This window comes from Antennarius striatus, chromosome 1 (assembly GCF_040054535.1).
Source record: "Antennarius striatus isolate MH-2024 chromosome 1, ASM4005453v1, whole genome shotgun sequence".
NCBI lineage: Eukaryota > Metazoa > Chordata > Actinopteri > Lophiiformes > Antennariidae > Antennarius > Antennarius striatus.
The window spans coordinates 21349822-21371110 of NC_090776.1; the positions used below are offsets into that span (position 1 = coordinate 21349822).

At 38.6% G+C, this 21289-nt stretch overlaps 1 protein-coding gene across 1 annotated transcript; it reads right to left on the bottom strand.

Annotated features, from left to right (window-relative positions):
• Positions 1 to 1560: 1560 nt before the first annotated feature.
• LOC137592507 (DNA-binding protein RFX7-like) lies at positions 1561 to 20383 on the bottom strand. Its single transcript, XM_068310758.1, has 9 exons — positions 19859 to 20383; positions 15921 to 15954; positions 12286 to 12371; positions 11994 to 12116; positions 10896 to 11012; positions 9766 to 9850; positions 9456 to 9669; positions 8141 to 8421; positions 1561 to 7204 (listed from the first exon to the last, which is right to left on the bottom strand). Exons 1-9 carry the CDS (start codon positions 19972 to 19974, stop codon positions 4121 to 4123), a joined length of 4140 nt encoding a protein of 1379 aa, XP_068166859.1. The 5' UTR covers positions 19975 to 20383; the 3' UTR covers positions 1561 to 4120.
• Positions 20384 to 21289: the final 906 nt, after the last annotated feature.

The following is a 21289-nucleotide window of genomic DNA, read 5'->3' on the forward strand; positions in this document are numbered from 1 at the left end:
TATAATTCATGTTTAGTTCTAGATGAAATTAGAAGCAGACTCAAAATCTTTTCACTCCTTCTCTTTTGTAGAGTCAAATATTAAAAAGTAAATGTGAATGTCTCAGGCAGCACACTGGTTGGCAGGAAGAGAAAAGTTCAGATATACTATTAAGGGCCAGACAATATACAAATAAGTCTACAAAGAAAACCAGTCCTTAAACAAATGGGCAGCCATTGTAGAGTCATCCAAACCAGAGCAATATGTTCTGTTTTGTTTTTAGTTTTGAACATAGCTGACATATTTAGCACATGTTGGAGTTGGTTGATCTCTGATTTATACATGATAAAGGAATTACAATTAGACTAATAGAAAATAGAAGAGCAAGGTATAGTTTGAGTACCGTTATGGTTTTCCTCAGGTGGCAGTAACATGACTGAATGATCAAGGTTGTGTGTTTCTGAACAGTCAGGTTTGAATTAAAGAGCACACCCAGGTTCTTGTTGTCCAGTTTAACATGGACGAAATAATGATGCAGGAAGTACAGTACTAAGAAAGGATCAATTCCAGGAATCTTGTCAGGGGTTAATTTTAGAGAGTTGCCATCCATCTGTTCAGCTGTTGTATGCATGACAAATTTATAGACGTATACAGAAAGAGTTCCTGTCAGTCATCACGTATGACTCAGAGGAGAACCTGCAAAATCTCCCAGTAGAGGAACTGATGCCTGAGTCTGTTCAGTCGGCAAATTCACAGCTAGCTAAACAACTGTCACATTGTTTTGTACAAATTAATCAGATGGCTAACTTCACATCGTCACATTGTTCTTTCTGGCCAGCTCATGTGACTCAGTCCACTGGGTCGTGGAGGGTGGCCGGTTCACCTCCTGAGCACTGCCGAGGTGTCCTTGAGCCAAGGTGTCCCTGAGTCCTTGAGCAAGGCTCCCTAGGGCGCCCCCCCTACAACGAAGCTGCCCGCTGCTCTACCTCTCTGAATGCCGACAGGCCCCTTGTGTACATGTGTATTCACACACACGGATATACAGTATATATATACACACAGCAGGAAGATGATCATTTTGAGTATGTGTGTTTGTTTTTGTTCATCTTACAAGTGCTGTTCTTTCTTACCAGCTTGAAGACAATATGCAGTTACAGTGACAGCGTTCCCTGCTGGCAGCAGGAAGTACACATTATGTGACAAACATTGGAACTGTACGAAATGTCCTTGGGGCCCACAAGGAGCTGACTCTCATTAGGGGAGTCGCCCCCCTCTCGCCTGTAGCCAGTGAGATGATTGCAATCATCTTGTCTACAGAAATTAATGGATGGATGGAAGTTTCCATTGTAACCTCCTCACTCCATATGCTGGAAGAGGATTCACAATTAGTGGGTGTTCTTTTGGCCCACCTGGCACAGGAAGTGGCAATGTAATGTTTTGTTTAGCATGAATAATGCCAACAACATTCGACATATATTTACTCAAACACTCCTGTCATGCCTCCAGGTCAGACACTCTTTCTCTGAAATAAGAATAAGAAACACTGATTTCAAGATATCAATGTATTTAAAATGTTTATTGGTCTAAAATGTCTTTATAAACCATTAACGCAAGCATTTCCACTTGTAAAAGAACTTGCTAAAATGCAGACAAAACTTCTGCACACTGAGCTTACAGCAGTGAGGGCAGCTCTACAGCTCCACTACTTTAACAAGAGCAAGGGTTAAATCATGTTCAAACACAAACGCCAGTGCTAACCAAACGTTATTACAAACACAGTAAAGAGAGAACAGTTTCATCATCTGACTGGGAAGTTTGTCTACAATATAATACGACATATTTGATTATATATGGAGTATTATTATGGATAGTCACAGTTCATCATGCATTGTGAGAGCTTTACTGCATGTCGTCATTAACCACTGCAACGTAGTGAATGCATCATGTTAACAAAAGTACAGAGTACGATATGCGGTAATATGCTATTAAACCTGTAAAAAGTATGCTACAAAACATAACAACAGTGCAATTCAGATTATTGTGAATTCACAAGATCATTTGGTTTGCAAGATCACATTCTCTGTACAAAAAAGACACACTCAAAATAAATAGTGGAACAAAAACACACACAATAGGCCACACTGTCAGTATGTACAACAAATAAAGTTAGTGTGACTTATGATAAAAACACATGAATATATTAGTGGTAGTTTTTTTTCTTTCTGCATAAAAACATTATTTACCTGTTGGATCTAGAAAATTATCAACGGTAGAAAACAAAGTAATATTTGATATGTAGTTTATAAACACACCATTCCAGTGTGACACATTGTTCACTAACTTCCCATTTTTTTCTTCATGTCTGATATTCAGTTATGGCTTGATATTAGACATCCAAGATCATAGTGCATGTTTTGAAAGCTAATAATTAAAGGTTAAGTCTTTGGTGTGGAAACAAGCCTCCAAAACCAAAACTCTCTCGAGATCGCACCTCATTTGCAGTTGCATGACTTCTTTACACACAGCCCTTAATCGGTGTGAAGAAAGACATTCACATTTGATCAGTTCAGGGTATGAAGTAAAAAAATTCTCCTTCGTCATTCAAAGAAACAGTTCAGTGTCATGTACAGAAAAACAGCTTCTACAGATTGTCAGTGCAGGATGATGAAACCAATAATAGGAATCAAACTCTAAAAGTCCATTCAGTATTTTGCAGAAGAAAACCTTTCTGTTAGCTTCAAAGGTGTATCTTTCTTACATTACAAACAATGCATTTGATTTATTTATAAGCGATAAGGAGTATTATTCATTTTAAATAACGTAAGTCTTCTTTCAGATACGATTCCTAAATTTAAAAGTGCAGAAACCTCATTCAAAATGAGTTATTTTTCCTATGGTTCAGCCCTCATGTTTGTATGTCGCACAACATGAGAGGTAACCCACAATGCTCCACAGTACTGTGTGTGACATTACTACCATAAACAGTAGACACTGAATACATGAATAAATCTATTATATGGGAGTCACTGCAGGAAAGAATTTGTTCACACAGCTCAGGACCACCAGGGAAAACTATATTTTTAACTCTTTTTTTCCATTTACCGGTACTTGCGTATATTTATTTCCAATATTTCTAAACATATATTTGAATTAAATAAATAACAAAGATTAAATTGTGCAAGTATAGATAAAACAATGTGCAAACAAAGCCTAAACATATTACTGATATGAATATCTGCAGGTTGTTTGAAATTTGCCTGCCACTCTTTAAACCGATTAATTATTCTTAGAGGCTCAATTCTGTAATGATTGTCAGAGAAGATTCATGTAAAGAATTTGATTTCAAAGCTTGAAAACGTGGAGACAAAACAGATGATTTGAAAGTATGACAGTCTGAGTCAGTGTGTTCATGAATGTGAACCATCAGTGATGACAGCTGGAAATTATTAAACTAGGTGAATTATTTTGGTAAATTTGACTCTTAATAATTATTACCACTATAAATGTTTCAATATGATTGAATAATTTTAATCATGTGTCTGTATTCATCAAATAAAACGCAGCTAAAGATATACTTCAGATATACATGATATACTCCAGTTTTTCCGATGAATCTACATCCTGCATTGCACAAAATGTTTTCTTATGTTTAACTTACAACATTATGAAACACTACAAATATATTTTAAAGTATATTTAAATATATTTAAATATACTTTGTTGGATCATGTTTGCATTTACTAAGATTCAGACACAATGAAATAAAGAAAAGATGTAAACAACAGATTATTACTACTAATAATCTTGTTTCTTACACCAATTAAATGTTTTGTTTTGATTTTTTCACTGAATATTCAGTGAAATTATTACACACAACATTAAAAAAACACTTTTCCTTGTTAGAAATGGTCTTGATCAAACAATGTGAGGTGATGTTCTCTAATTAAACGAAAATGACCAGCATTTTAATCAGAGATTTTTCTGCATCACAGCACTTCAAGCGTGGCACTTAAACTGGACAAACCACAATATGTCCAGTGTTAATTAGTAAAATTACAATTCCTGAAAATAAATTAGTCAAACAGCAAACAAAGATTAAAAGTCCAACATGACTAAAAATGTTACATATACTGTATCAGTCTCAACCCATCAAGCCAACGGTTGGATGCTCTTTGCTTTCCAGCCAGTCGAGCCCACCTGAATGTGACGCCTCGCTGGTAATCTGCTGAAACAGAGGATCGTTCACCAGCTCCTCCGCGGTGGCGTACTGCCCCTGCTGCTGGTTGGGGTCAAACAAAAGGTTCGTGTCCAATGTGTTCAGGTCATTAATGCTACTGGACAGCTCTGATTTCATCCTGATTCCACAGTGGGCATCTGCCTGTCCGGTTGTGAGGTCCGACACGTGATGCATGAGCTGGTTACCGGCAGTAAGGCTGTTGTCTATCAGGAGTTCTTTCATAGTGCTGCTAAAATCCAACTGCTGATGCTGCTGTGAGCTCAGAGGTAACATTGATCGGGTCTCTTTTTGATGCTGCTTTCCAGAGACTGTCTGCGCTGAGCTGAGAAGCACTTGTTCATTAACAGTATTATCCATAAGGTAACTTGGCCTCTGAAACTTGCATGTGCTGGTGGGGTCAGAGGTCATCAGGCTGAGGTGATTGTCGCTGTAGGAAAGGTTGGGGTCAGACTCCAGTATCTGGGTAAGATTCATGCACGCAGTGTAGTTTGAGGGTAAACTATTGAGACCCTGCACAGTGTTGTCATGGTCTCCATCCAGCTTGTTCAGAAGGACGTTGGTGATGTTTTCACGACTGCCTTGTTGGCCAGATGTAGGCGGGACCTCAGTTTGCATCATGATGTTGAGCGGTACAGAGTGGCTCCTTTGGGCAATGCTGCTCACTCCAAGATTTGTCTGACTGTTTGCGAAGATGTTGACCATCTCCGGCGTCACAGGCAAGTTAAAAGGAGACACTGCCGAACGAGCCATATAGGGGAAGCTTCCTGCGTTTCCACAAGTCCTCTGATGCACAGCAGGGCTAACACTGCGACATCGAGAAGTTGAAATGGGCGTGTTGGTGGCTTTGTTATCCAGAGGAGCAGGCACGGCAAAACCCTCCAGTTTGGTTGCAATTTGCTGCTGCACAGGTGAAATGGGAGCCAAGTGGCCAAATTTGCCATCATGGTGTCTTGCGTGAGGGACGGCAAAGGCGTGTGGCTTTTGAAAATGCTCTCCTATTAAGCCTGGATAGCTGGGGAGATTTCCTATTCCGCTGTTTGTCTTGTTCAAACTACTGCTGCTGTTGCTGTAACTGATATTCATCCACTCCAGCCTGGTCTTGTCCGGGTGGGTGGCCATCGGTCTCTGCATTGGCTTGACAGGGCTGCTGGAGACGGTGCTGCCGTCGTTGAGGCCTGTGATGCTGGAGTTGATGGGTGTGAATGCAAACGGATTCCTGCACTCCACTGGACTGGGGGGCACGTTGCTGCTGCAGTTGGAGTGCGGTGTACCAACTGGGGTGTGGCGGCTGCTGTCTACTGGTGTTGTAGACACAGCGTGGGAGAAGGGACTCTCTCCGGTGAGCCTTTGCGCGCTTCCCATCATGTCTGACGTGGGCGTAGGGGTGGGGGTCGGTGTTGGGGTTTGGATGGGGTTGCTGTGGCTGTTTGAAGTCTGATAGAGTGCCTTGATGGTCTGGCTGGTGGACAATATGTTGTCTGTCATTCCTTGAAATGTGTCATAGTCTCCAAATGCCTGGAGGTGGTTAAGTTTCATCTGTTCTTCCATCTGCACCAGTTCCTCCACGATGCTATCCTGGGTCACATCATCGTCATCATCAAAGGGAAAGTAGTCGGCATCAGTCTGCATAGAGTGCTGACTCGACGAGGAAGCCCGATTGAGAAACTCATAAGGTTGAGTCACACCCTTGGACTGCTGAGTGTAGTTCTGTTGTTCCATGATCTCTGAACTATTAGATATGGCTTGCATGTTAGTTAATGCGTGCCCCTGCTGCTGCTTTACTAATGTGTGACTGACTGAGGTGTCAGTTTCCATAACAGTGGAAGTGTTTGCCCTCTGCATTGAGTTCTGTGTTTTGGCAACAGAGTAGAAACCAGTGGCTCTTACAGAGGAAGCGCAGAGCGGGTGGACTTGAGTGGACAAGTTCATTTTCACTTCTACCTCCCTGGATGCTGGTGCACTTTCAGGTCTAGTTGGAGCTCCTGGCCTATGGAGGTTACCTTCTGCATTCGTACTACAATACCCAAGATGAGCAGCGCCCTCTACTGTCTGCTGAGGAAAAAAACCCCTCTTGATTGGCAAAAGGTCTGGACTGAGGCCTGAGCGCTTCCTGAGGCTCTTAGTGGACCAGAAACCTTGCTTTGCTGATGTAGAACCTCCAGTTGGTGTTCTGCTGGTGTTAAGTAAAGAAACAGCACTGCTATTCTGACTGTCAGTAGTTAATCGCAAGGTGCTTGTATTATTACAGCTATTATTTTTGCTTTCAGGTGGTGCAACACTGCTCGTGCTGGAGAAGGGTTTTCTGTTGCAGGTTGACCTGGATGTTTCCTCCAGACCCAGGAAATCTCTAGTCTGAGGAATGGGCACGCTAGCGGCCCTTTGTACAGCCGCTCCACTCCTATTAGCCACTGCTCCTTCATGCAAAATTAAACAGTTAGGATTTTGCATTTGGCTGTTTTTATGTATAGCTTCAACTTCCATTTCAACATCCATCGTTTGGGTGTTTGAAGCCTGAACTTCATCAGTCAGACTGTCGGCTGCGGAAGCGCTCCTCTGATTTTGACTAATGTCTTCCACAATTGTTGAGCTGCTAATGACCGGAGCTGCTGGTTGTAGAGTTGTGTTTGTGAGGGAAGTGGTGGTATTGTTGTTGTTAGGTGCAAGAGATATGGCCGTCATCTTGACCAAACTGACAGGACTGACGTGACACGTACTCATCACAGTCTTAATGTGGCTGTTGCCGATGATCATGGTGGAGGGTGAGCGCAGAGCGATGGCGGGGGTGGCTGAAGGCTTTGGCAGGATTTGAGCGTAACGCTGCCGTGCGGTGCGTTCACCCACAGGACTGGATAAAATATTTTGTGGGGTTTTGGTGCTCTGCTTTGCTGTCTGAACTGGTTGGGTTACCATTTGAAAGTTAATAGGCAGCGTTTTATTTTCTATTGTTCTCACTGGACTGGGCGATGTCCGCTGCCTGCTTGTCTGTACCTACAGGGAGAAAAGGCCAGTAACACTTCTTATTATTAATCACTTGCTACCTAAAAGAGTTCTATTGTGTCACATAAAATAACATTATTTTGAAAGTTTGATGGGCTGCTGATGGGCAGGTGCTAGAATTACGCTGCGATTTAATTTATAATCCATCCAAACACTTAAAATTTGAACTTTGTCACAGCTATAAAACCAGATAACTAGATAATAGATTATTAAACTGGCATGTAATTTTGGATCTACAGTAAGAAGCAAAATTATTTAACTCCAATTGTATATTAGATTTATTGGAAATATATATTAATTTATGGATCAGATGTTTGCAATTAAAAAAAATTCTAAAAGAACAGTTTAATTATGTAAATATAACAGATTTTAACTTATTTCAAAATTAGACACAAAACAGCAACTTTATTGACTACTGCTGTCTCAAACTTATTCAATCCCAAGGCACAGATGGGGCAGTGGTTTAAATGTTATCCATGTTTGGAGGCTTCGGTCCTCATGCAATGCCCACAGGTTATATTGATTATGTGTATTTTCTTATAATTTTCTGTGACAACAGGCCTAGTAATAATTCAGGTAATTGTAATTGTTTATTTTGCCTTAATTTACATATTTCTGAATCCAACATGGATAACAGATAAATTCTATTGTGACTAATTATCTTTGGTCTTATAATGATCATATTCCACTCATATCAAACAAAATTACTCACTGAAATGTATAAAAATTTATATAACAAATATTTTTTACTATACAGTAGTATGTTGATGGTTCTATTAATTATTTCTCAGAGTTTAAATTTATAGATATATAGTTCCAATGCATCAGTCAACTTCATTGAGGTGTTAATTTACTCTCAGTAAGTAATAAAACCTGTAAAATGTCACTTAGAGAGAAATATTACCACTGACTATCCGACATGCTCACCGTGACGGGGCTCGGTGCAGCAGCAACCACAACGCCTATGGTTGGCTGGGGTGATGGAGGCGTGGGGTTGGTGCAGGACACGCCGTCGGTTGTCTTCGTGGGTTGTCCCTCCCCTGGTAAAGGAGAGTGCAGTTTTTGCTCCTGCTGCTTCCTCTGGATCTTTCTCTGGAGCTGCTGCTTGGCATCGACAGAGGGTGAAGACAGGGTAGTCGCATGAGGCTGGAAGGAGTGAGTCTCAGCTGTGGGGACGAATGCTGAGACCAACTGTGGAGCGTTCACTTCTAAAGAAATGAAACAGAGGAATTTTTATTTGTAACAAGCTGTTAGTAAAACATAATATTTACATCATCTTAACATGTAAATACATAAATGTTTGAGCTTTAATCACATGTTTACTAAGGAATCATTTGTGCATCTTCTTGAAATCTACACATTTTTAATATTCAAGTAAAGCATTAAAGCAGTGCAAGATCTAGAATAACAGATTAAACAAAGCAGCTGATCCAAACTATGACCGTATCAATTATTAGTAAAAAAAAAATAAAAATACGACTGCACAATGAATTTTGTGTAATAGCGCAATATTGCATGTGTAGCAGTGATATTGCAGGACATGTGATGTGAACTAAGACAAATCAACTCTGAAGGCATCACAGTACAACTATTTAGCTTCTTGTTACAAAACAAAAATTGTTACGAGTCTCATTTATCCAAGACTTATCTACAAGACAAATCTCATTAATCACACAGAATTTAATCTGTTGCAAAAAAGTTTGACAAAGGCAAATTCTTTCTGAATACCATTTTCCTAGCAACTTGGTAAATATTTATTCATTTTTAACAATACGTAGATAATAGATAGATAATACGTAGACAACTAAATTTCAAAAGAAAATGCCAGTTTTTTCCCAATATCGTGTACTGTAGTCTTAATATAGATTATCTCTTTATTTAAACAAAATGAATACAACACAAGAGCACAAAAAAATTTAACAAATAAGTATAAAATCATTAACATTAAGTCAACTTTAAATAGGAATGTGGGCATATTCAGATATATAATCTGCTTTTTATGTAAGCATTTACTGCTATAACTTCAACCCAAAAATGTGTTGTTTGTTTTTACCATTCTGAATTCAAGTAATGGTTAACTTGTTGTCGGTCCTCATACAAAACATGATATATTAATGTGTTTGATTGATTCAAAGTTGTAAAAGTTCAGATACACACAGACACTTAAACATCCAGAGAGAAATGCCACTAGATGCCACTGCTGACTTGTTTGTAAATGAGACTAAAGCTGACCTCTTCTTACCTGTGGCTGTGCCGGCTGTAATAGTGAGAGCTGCCAGAGACTTGTTACTGATATAATGGCTGTCGATTAGGAAGCGAGCCAAGTCTTCCACGGCATCAAACTGTCGTTTCAGCACCTTTTGGGCCCACTCACACACCAGGTCGCAGGCTGCAAACCGCACATCCTCCTTCATGCTGCTCAGCTGACCTGCTGACTCTATGACATCATACTGGAGCTACAGGCAGGACATGAGAGGTGGCATTAATGGCACGAATGAGACGAATCACAGAGATATCAGAAATACCAAGAAGGAAGGTGTAAATGTTCTTACTCCATCCCCTGTTTTATGGAGGTCCAGGGTGGGAAGAGACGGCATGTGAACAAAGGGCCTCTTCCTTAAGCCACTATAGCAATATGTGGGATGGCGTTAAGATCAAAAGCATTTGATTACACGAAATGAAAATATGCTGACGATATATATTACATATATTTAGATTTATTAAAAGACAACAATTAATGTATTTATTGAGATCTCAAACTGCTCAGAACAATGGAGAAACTTAAAGGCAAAGTATAAAATCTGCACTTATCAAACATTTAGTCACAGCAACTGATCAGTGATCAATAATGATGGGATTGAAGTGAAGTAGAGCTGGGTGATAATGGAAAAAATACTTTTCTATATCTGTTTAGGATACGACTTTTTTCCATTGTTGGTTTGTGTGTTTACTTATTTATTTGTTAAAGCAATTACTTATAAAGTTATGGTGCTATTCAGTGCAATATTAAATCATTTAGGAAATTTCACCCGATGACTCTAATAAGTCTATTTGAAAATAGAAATAAACATATATCAGTAGTGGGCTTGATGAAAACAAAGAATGTTGTGAGTCATACGTAGTAATATTTACACAGTTAAAGGAAAATCGCTCCATCACACCAAACAAAAACAAAAATACATGTTACCAAATATCAGAATTACAAAAACCTTATTTGGTGCAAATAACACCAAAAGAATTCCCAAATGACTAAATGGAGCCTGTTTATATTCTGTTTATATTCAAGCAGTTATTTTATATTTTTATATTTTAAACATAGTAGAGATGAAAACATAACATTTACATTCCACTCATTTTACTGTTACAAACCTACAGTATTTTTCACATAATAACCCTTAAAACTAATGACCTATGATCTCTTTGTAGGCAAAATTGGAATGGTTGAAGATCATTATCATATACCAACTTAAAAGAAATTATAATAGTAATCACATGTCCATGAAGGTCATGATGACAGTCAGTCCCTTCTGAGGGCCTCTGTATAATGCTTGTGCTTCTGAAGCAGAGAGAGACTTTATTTCATTTCACATCTATATTTAGAGAGCTTATGAACTGCAACAGCAGGTGGTCTGTGACCAGAGACAGAGGCCAGACTGTTACAATCTATTCCAGTAAAGGATATTTAGATTTTCCCCTCATGCCAAGTCGACGTGCCTTCATGTTTGGGAAGACGTTTTTCATAATTTTTCCAAAGTCTGCAGCACTCAGCGGGTGGTAGCTCAGATTGTCACAGAAGCTCCTGAAAGACACGACAGAGTGAACATCACCTGACGTAAAGAACGACCCTCAATGAAACCTTTTCTATAAGCATTTTCTAAATAATAAAAGTAGAAAAAAAGAAAAAAACTAACTTTTAAAATTAAATGCAACAAATATCATGGTGTGATTATAGAGTCTAGAACCATGAAAGCTATAACTGAAATACCGAACAACATCACTCATTTAAATGACTTGAATCATGTCAATTGTCAATCACAGTGAGGAAATTATAATGATATTATGTGTATTAAAAAATGAATGAAGTGGTAATTCTGTAGAATGTTTAAAAATGTATTTGAAACTCAGAATTTGACAGTAAATAATTTCAGTTAATTAATTAAGATGAAATATCTACAGAGTTGTCACAGATTTCTGCTATACTTAAGCAAATTTCTATCTCTGAAATCTGACATTAGTCCACCTTGATTTTATTCATCCAAAAATCTTGACGCTTAAACAATGTATAAAGAAAGTTTGAAAAACTATAATTGTTTCAATGTATAATACAAAAAAAGATTTGTTGTTTTGAACAACATCCCATTACATCTCTTCAGAGGCATTTCACCTGTCTATTCTAAAGGCCCCAGTATTTCTGGCGGGCTCCATATATTTGATCTGGTAGAGTTAAAAAGACAGTTACATAACACAGTCAGAGCATTTCAATGGCTGCCTCAGACTTTCCATTCTAATATTACCAACACATGCTACTCTCTGTGAGAGAGCATCTATTTATACTGACACTTCAGCAAGCAGTAATTTAGAGGAGAAAGAATCTTAAAAGCTAGTGACTGCTATTTAATGAAAACGTGATTAAAAAAAATTAGTCAATGTGTGCTGTATATTTTAACATGCTTCATAGGGAATGAAGAAAGTAGGAAAGTTTAATATAATATTTCTTCATTTATTCACACATAACTGTATTTTAAATGTGTGTGGCACATCCCGTGTGTTTTGGACCTACTTGTATTCATCATAGACCTCCTGCTTGGGGAGCGAGGTCTCTGGATATTCCTCCAAATGATTGTGGATCCAGCTGAAGGCGTGCATCTGCTGCGTTCGGCTTGACGACAGGGCGCTCTGGTCACTGGGAAAAGATCACAGATTGATCGACAAATTAAAATGCTTTCATTGACCCTCCAATCTGTCAAGTCATCTTGAACTACTACGCCCGACATAACCATACTTTTTAAAGACAACAGTACATAGATATATTGTATATTTCTCTAATATTTCATCAGATGTCGCGTCCTCACCTTTTATCAGTGTTACTGATCGGACCAGAAGGCAACTTCAGGTAGAGGTAGAGTTTTTCGATGTCAGTGAACCGCTCCACGTCTTGCTGCAAAGATTTAAAAAGTCCAATGTTTAGACTTATTATTCTTTAGGACACAGTAGATTTCAAAGAGTGACAGGGACTAATTTGATAATTCACAATGTTGAATGGTACATGACAGTCAAACTGAAATGTCTCAACCATTATTTGATGAAATGTCCAAACATTTATTTAGAACAAAATGTATTCATTCCTGAAAACCGACATCTCAAATGTGACTCAGATCTCACCAAAACATCAAAAGTCTGCTTGTATATATTAGAAAATAAAGTATAACTGTGTTTATCTGTGAAGAAGTGAAGGTTTGCTCGTTCACAACACTTTCATTACAACCTCATAAGGTCTCTATGCAATGGAAATGTTCACCGCTCCGCTGAATGGGATGAACCTCTGACACGACTTGGCAACAGGAGATATTTCTAGTCTACTCATTGAAGCCTTGAGGCCAACATAGACTCAAATGTAATAACAGTAAGTACAGTTGACAAGCAGTAAATATGATTTTACTGTATGTTTAACAACAAGATGGACTAGTTATCCAGTGCATTCTGGGTAGTTAGAATCTCTGAAGACTGCTCAGTTTTCAGACATTCACATACATCATCATGCATAGGTTTTACCAGGTCATTAGCCACCGCCACCACTGTACCCAAGGGGGATACACAGAAAAATATATACACATTCATTCCTCTGCTGAACGGCTGTGTCTGTTTTTATGGGTCGCAGGGATTGCTGGAGCCTATCCCACCGGACTCACGGACAAGAGGCGGGGGACACTCCAGGCACGACGCCAGTGCACTACGGAGCCACGTGAAAGATGTGCCGTGCTGCAGGAAACCACTGCTTGTTGGTGGATGGATACAATTGAGCTGAGACCTGATCTCATTCTTTCCCACATGTTGGCAGATGGATACAACATCAGATGAGACCGGATCTCATTCTCGTAGTAAAAACGTATCTTGTGTGTTCTCGCGACTTTTGTTTTTGTTTTTTTTGTTTTTTAACACTGTTTACACAACTTATATATAATTAATTATGCACTGGTCAAATATGCAGGTCTAATGGTTGATAAAAACATTTTTTTCATAATTTAGAGGGGTTTGGAACTTTTTTAAAAGGCTCGAATGGATTAAAATTATTTTAGTTATTTTAAAAGGGGAAAAATTGGAGTTACGAGTTGTTCGACTTACGAACTCAGTCATGGAACGAATTAAACTCGTATCTCCTGGTACTACTGTAGATGTTCTTGCTGCTCGGAATGGATAACCTTCTGACACACTAATTATCAAAAATCAACCGATTTGATAAACAATATTATTTACGCACACCACGAGCATCTCCTGATTGAAATGTGTTTGCCTAGTAGTGAATCGTCTGAGACGTAAATATCATACATGCGATGTAAATGCCTGCAGACACACATCAACACTGACTGCTGCTGTTGACCTGTCCCTCAGGACAGGCTGCAGCATGGTGCGTACAGAAACATATCCACACAGTGCCAACATGTCTTCATTCATGTACTGTATACTGCATATATTTATATCCATTCTCTCGATTGGCTACTAAGAATAAACTTTATTCTATCCATCTTCTCAACTTAATTTCTTTGTTGCTGGGGAATCACAGCTCGCTAAGATTCCCCTGTTGGTACCAGCTCCTTCCAACATTGATATCTGTTAAGATCATATTGTAAGAAACATCGGACTAATAGTCCACTGATGCCCACAATGACAGATAGCCAAGGTCTAGCACTATAAGTACAGTTCCAAAGGAACATTTGAATGGGAAAAATAAAGTAAATATTAGTTCAAGTATCATGCCACACACACACACACACACACACACACACACACACACACACACACACACACACACACACACACACACACACACAATCTGGTGGGCAAGTGAAAAATAAATGTGTCACCTAATAAATTTAACCAAAAAATAAATAATTGTATTGCTGAAATAGAGGTTTTCCAGCCTAAGTGTGCATCACCATCAGGTGCTGAACAGAAAAACAAAACTTGCGTATAACATTCTATTAGTACTGTTAAATGTCTCTGGAACATGTAAGACTTAATACCAGTCTACATGTAGAATGTTCGAGCCTGATCTTTCTTGGTGCGGCACATTAATTCATTAATTTGTACTCTATTTGCAGTGGAGACAACCATATTAAGCTGGTCTACTGAAAGCTTGTTTGACCGATTCCTGAGTCTGCTGTCAGGGATCTTCTGTTGTCACCATTCCCATGGGTTCACTGCACATCTTTCAGTTGACATCCCACACAGGCAAAACTTTTGGATGCTTCAGGGAAATGTGCACAAATTTTAAAACTTTATTGTTCAGTCATTTTCAGAGCAATAGTTGTTGACCTTGTAGATCCAGCCGTATGACTTCAGTAAGTCATTCTGGTCGTGTCTTCAGAGGTGCCCTCTACAAGTTGATAAATAGCTTCCGCAACCAGATTTTATTGTCTTTTTTTTTTTTATTAGGAAATGCTACAAAATAAGCCGTCAAGAACTAATAAATTTGACCATTTGAAAATAGTTATGTTTGTGTTAGACACACTGCTCACAAAAATTAAAGTAGCACTTAAAAGAAACACATTAGACCCATCAGATCTCAATATGAAGTTGGATATCTCTACAAATAACGACAGGGCAATGTCTTAGGAACAAAAGGATGCCAATCTTTTAATGGAAATAAAAGTTTTCAGCCTACAGAGGGCTTATTTGTGTAGATACCCTAAAATCAGAGTGAAATGAAGATGTGGCAGGCTAGTCCATTTTTTCAAAAACTTCATTTCTGCAACTCAAAATGCTTTTCAGTATCTTGTCTGTTCATAAAGTCTGTTCCTGATTGTTTGGGTAGAGACATTCACGCCAGTGGCCCTCTGGAGGTCATTCTGTAGGGCATGAGCAGTGCTCAGCCTGTTCCGCCTTGCACAAAGGAGCAGGTATCAGTCCTGCTGTTGGGTTGAGGACCTTCTGCGGGCCTGTCCAGCTCTCCGAGAATAACCACCAATCTCCTGAAATGTCCTCCATGCTCTGGAGATTGTGCTGGGAGACACATTAAACCTTCTTGCTGCAGCAAATGTGGACGTGCCATCTTGGAGAAGTTGGACAACCTGTGCAACTTCTGTAGGGTTAAGGAATCGCCTCATACTGCCAGTAGAGATAATCACTCAAGCCAAAACCAGCACGAGTGGAAAACCAGCCAAAAAAAGTCAAGAGGGAGAAACTTGAGATGACCTCCACACGTGAAACCAGTCGTGTTTTGAGGGTTTTCTAATTATTGCCATTGTAGTGCACCTATGCTTAATTCCATGAACACCAATACAGCTGAAAGTGATCAACAATGCCCTCAGCTGCTTAACCAACCAGAAAATTATCAGACAGGTTTAATTGATTTCATGCCAGGCCCAGTTAAAAAAGTGTTCCTTTAATTTTTGTGAGCAGTATATATGCTGAAAAAATAAATGGAACACTCTAAAATGGTTTCATTAAATTTCAACTTGTACAGTAAAAATATTTGTAAAATACTCACCAGAATGTTTTCCACTTTCGACTGGACAGATTTGCTGCAAAATACAGACATAGAATAAATTAGTATGAAGCTGGTGTAACTTGAGTGCTTGTGTCTAAAGTGTATTTATTTATAAAGCACAGGAATGTTCGGTATGAGGCGACCCTCCCTTCAGCATCTTTCACGTCATGTATCCCATCACAAGCAACACATGTTATCATACATAAAAACAGAGGGGGGGGGGTTCTGTCAGACACAGACATTTGTGTATACAGTCGTTGAGGATGTGTTCAATATGTTTGTGTCATCCAGTCTGATGTTAAAGTTGAGGGAACACCTTATTCAGACAAGCTTTTATCCTTTTTAGCCATTATGCTAAACCATTTCAAAAAATAAAATCATTTATTGCTGTATCAATGTAATGATCTCATCATAAAACATCTCATATATTCAAATGTTGTAAACAAACAATGTTTGGACTATTTTTGACAATGAGAAAGAAAATACTTAAAAGCCAGAAGCACATTAGGAGAGCATCAAAGGTGCAAAACATTTCCTGGATCAAATCACCCCTTCCCAATTCAAAGAACAATCTCTCTACAACATTTTAATAAAAGCCTGTCAGAAATGTTTAGATATTCTGCTAACTAAAAAAAGAAGAAGAAGAAAGGGCCGTAAAGATAACCTTTGTGGCAGAGGTAACAATAGGACTCCTGTGAGATTTAAACCCATGAAACATCATTCAGAGGCCGACATGAATAACCCCTCCAGGTCTAATTCCTAATCTGCAGATAGGTCAGGCTGTTGTTTACTGTGAGACAGGAGGTTAAGTCTCATTTAAAGATTCTCAGGAGAAGCTCTAAGCCAGGACAAGAACAGTTCACTTTAATTTACTGTTACCAGGTGGCTACCCAGTGATGGTAAGCTATTTGTAAGGCACATTTTTTATGTAAACTGAGTGACACCTGGTTTGACTACCGCTAACATTAGAAAAAAGATGCTAAAGAACCTTCAAATCGCATGAGGTAAAATATCTGCATGTAGCTCAGCCTTACAGGCTTACATGAAAACCATCAGGACACTCTCTCTGAACATCAATATTTATGTTTTGATTAAAAGTTTAAAGATTTTATGAGCAGGACACATATTAATGATCCCAGTATGTCAAACTGGATTCAGTATAATCTGCAGGTTCACTCTGAAGATTCTCTTTAGGGTATCAAGACGTTTCGTTTTCACATAAGAGGCTTCTTCTGTGCTGGCTAACTGGTGGGGAGCTTCAGATAGGAAGGAGATTCTTTCAGTCGAAGAATCTCAGCCAACTCTGAACTGCTGTGCTTCCTGGTCATCTCCTGACATTTTATGATATTTAAATAGCAGAACTGCATTTGAGTTCATTCCCATTCAGAAAGAAAAGGGTATTTGCTGTCAGAACATATCAGAGCATCATCCTTAAAGACAAATTTATTTTAACTTCTTGGGTTTGTTCTCGACTTAGAATTTTTGATTTTGTTATGTGAAATGTGACATGGGCAAGTTGTTCTTTCCAAGAAGTAGTTTTTTCTTCACATTACTCAATCAAGTGATTCTATCGGATTTATTTTTAATGGTAATTTGCAGCCTAGGGATAGATGAATTAGTCTCAGTTCAGTAAGTTCTTTTTACCTAATCATGTGTGACAATAATTCTGATTATATAGTTCAGATCTGGTATGTGGGAATAGTTTCTAAAAAAATCCGTTGATTTATAACTAGATTTGCGCTGTAATCAAAACACTTTTCATTGTGTGAATCTGTTGTGCAAAGAAAATTATACCTACTGGAACTTTAGCCCCCAGCTTCATGATATTAGTGAATCGAAGATCGAAATTATGACAAGATGGTAAAAAACAGACACAAGGTGAAGGGGGTGTGAGGGTTAAATAGTGCCGAGCACTGACTCAAATAAAAGAAGGAATATTCTAGTGCAAGTTAATGCCCTGTATTTGAAATATTTTCCTGAATATACTCAAGCTGAATTATACACTAGGATGTAATTTATTACAATGAGAGATGATTAGGAATTTGTGTTAATCTGTAACCAATATTATATTGTGGATACTGTTGGGTTAGGTTGATCAATTGTGTATTTTTATGGATTAAAAAAAAATTAGTATATGTATTCGAAAAAAGCTGGCAGTTAATCCGCTTATTGGCTTATTCTGCCACGACTGAAGAACATCAATAATATTGATGGCAAATTAACCTTTAACATCAGTAAGTGATTCTCTTCAAATTTACTTAACATTTTATTGATCATCGATCATCTATTGGTGTGAATATTGTGGATATTTGTGTGGCAGAGCCAAAAAGAAAAACACACTACTACTGCGGTGATGGAAAAAGGAGAGCCCATTAACTTCCAGTGGGTAAAGTGTTGAATTTTCATGATGATTAATCATCCAAAATTTAATGAGTACAGCAGCCCTTTCCATGACTGTCAGAAATGAACAATAATAAGCTTCATCGGAAATTGGATAATGCCAAAAACAATGAATATCTAAATAAAAATCAAATCTGGAATAATTCACTGTTAAACTGTTCAAAAAGCATGTAAATCTAGGTGACTGATTTCTCAGGTCTGTTTGAGTTCCAAAGATAATAACACATAATATACAAATCAGTCTGCAGAGTACAAAGCGCAATATTTTCAGATATTGGTGCAGTAGCATTAAAATGATATACAGCTGAGACCTGAAAATTGTTCAGTACATGAATAAATGTAACTGGATTTATTCCTCTGGGACACGATCAACAGATTCTGATCTGAAGGCATCTTTTCTGTCAGCATTAACGTCCAACCCAAAAACTCCTGGAGCAGAACTGCCGAAGCTGAGCAGCAGGAGAGAAGACAGAACTGTTCACCTAACAATCGGTTAAACGAGAGCCACCCACTGCTCATTCTGAAGGAACAACCCTCTGGACACATTCTATGAATCAGTGATGTTATGGAAACTACATCTATGTACGTACGTATTTATAACTAGAAAGGCACTCAGGAGAGCGTGCACCTCTGCCAAGACAAAGCAGTCCTACACACGTCTGCTTCGCTCGACTGACCCACCTCACCACCACGTTTCATGGAAATCCCTTCAGGAGTTGTAGAATTAAGGAAAAGGCTTTTAAGTTTCTTATTTCAGTGATTTTTTTTTAAAAAAAATCCCTGAATCTATAATAAAATCTGTACCAGAATGATTTTCTTCCTTACCCAACCTCAGCCCCACCTTTCTACCAAGTTTTATACAATCCTGTCAAACATTTTTGTGACCAAAACAAACAGATAAACAACCTCCTCAGCACAGATAAGCAGTGGATGAAATGTAACTCAGTACCAGGTTTCGGTGCCTCTGCTTTTTATGTATAGTTTAATCTAATGTCACTCATACTCCAACTTCACTGTAGGTCAGAGGGAAATATCATTTTTACTTTGTCACATTTATCTGAAAGCTTCATAGAGCTCACTAAACAGACAGAAAAAGTTAGTCAGCTTCCAGCAAACAACCAAAACACAGTCCAAGTAAATGATATCACAATGCATGACAGCATTACAGTACAGAGTGTTCATGAAAATACATTTTACTTGTGATACTTCATACCTCTGTACTTCTTCTAAGGGACTTTTTGTAAACTGGATTTTCCTGACACTGTGTTCCACTCACATTCACTACCGTAAAAACAGTGATGGAGGTGATTTAGTACATTACTCCAACTACTGCAGTGTATTCAAGTATTTTCTAGCACTTAATACTTGTACAGTATCTGACTTTCATAGGTGTATATTATGTATTTTATTTTTCTCTACTACATTTATGGGTCAGCTCCTGTTACTTTGCAGACAGACTTTTATTCTGAAGTAAATCCTAATTATCTGCTGATGTCTTGTTATTCCTGGAGCATGCAGACATGTGAGCGCCTCCGTACCAGATGGAGTTCTTGATCCTCAGCTGCAGCGCGCTCCCCTCGGCGCCCTGCAGCCCGGGCAGCAGGCCCGGCAGACCCCTCGCCCCGCCGTCCGCCTGCGGCTCCTTCTCGTCCATCGCGGTGCACCTCGGATCGGATGCGGACCGGACCGGACCGGACTGGTGGGGGCGGACGTGTGGAGTTAAACCGAAGGACACTGCGATGTTAACGGGACATCAGGGCGTCCTCTTGTTATTGCTTCCCAATCCTCATCACTCCCTTTAAATCCCAGCGCTAGACATATGAAACAGAGCGAGGAGAAGCAGGAGTCGCTGTCAAGCACCTGGTAATGCATGGAGACAAATAAAACCAGGTGTAAACAGTAAACAAACAGCAGGTAAACAACCAGCGGCTCTCTCCGGTGAGTCGTGTCTGTCACGTTCAGGGATCTCCGCCTGTCCACACCGAGGAGTCGCTGCGCGGGCGCGCATGCGCACTAAGACGCAGAATTAAAAACAACATGTACGTTACTACTGAGCACGTTACCGTGAATGTGGACGCAAATGTGGATTATTAACCAGCGATTAAAACAAAATTAATCCAAACAGATTTTGATTTGGAATCACCTTTAGGATAATTAAAATGAAATCCGAGGAATTATTACTTTAATTACTATCAATTACTATAATCATTCATTCATTCATTCATTCATTCATTCATTCATTCATTCATGTTATTTTACTCCATGCATTGTGTCATCACCAAAAACAATTTTCCAAAACAATTAAGTCACTTTAAACCAAACCAATGACACACATTTTATCACGGGGCCCTTTCTTTATGATAACACAATATACTGTACTGTAAATACAGGTGGTGATAACATGTTCTTGGTTTAGTTTAGTTTAGTTTAGTTTAGTTTAGTTTAGTCTATTTGAAAGTGCAATTTCATAAAACACATGAATACACATGGTTTAAAAAAAGCCAGAATTAGCCAGAAGGCTTGTTTTCATATGTAGTTCAGCTAGTTTTCATCTTAATTTATCCTTAAGGGATACATAAAGTTATACTCTACTCTACTCTAGTCCCCTGGCCATGATGTATAAAAAGAAGTAAAATACATCTATATAAATTATTAAAAAATACATATTCAAACACTTACTGTCCAATTAAAGAGAATAAGACATCACACATATCGCAACATAACATTTTATTGGTTCAACTGAATCCTTTTTTTTGGTCATATAGTGAATTTAGAGTCATTTTCATGTCAGTTACAGTATTGTTTAATGGTACCAAGTTATCTCTTTGTGTTTTGACCTACGGTTCTCTGTTACATCATACAATCTGCGCTTTGATCAACAGGCCTTTGTTACAGGCCGTTACAAGGAATGGTAATATTAGTTTTTTGATAGCACATTGAAAATATGTTTCACATGTTTTATAAAACAA

Coding starts and splice junctions, on each gene's coding strand:
- LOC137592507 (XM_068310758.1), bottom strand. CDS start 19,974: ATGGACGAGAAGGAGCCGCAGGCGGACGGCGGGGCGAGGGGTCTGCCG. Junction 15,955..19,858: donor AGGATCAAGAACTCCATCTG/GTACGGAGGCGC, acceptor TGTATTTTGCAG/CAAATCTGTCCAGTCGAAAG. Junction 11,013..11,993: donor GAGGTCTATGATGAATACAA/GTAGGTCCAAAA, acceptor CGTGTCTTTCAG/GAGCTTCTGTGACAATCTGA.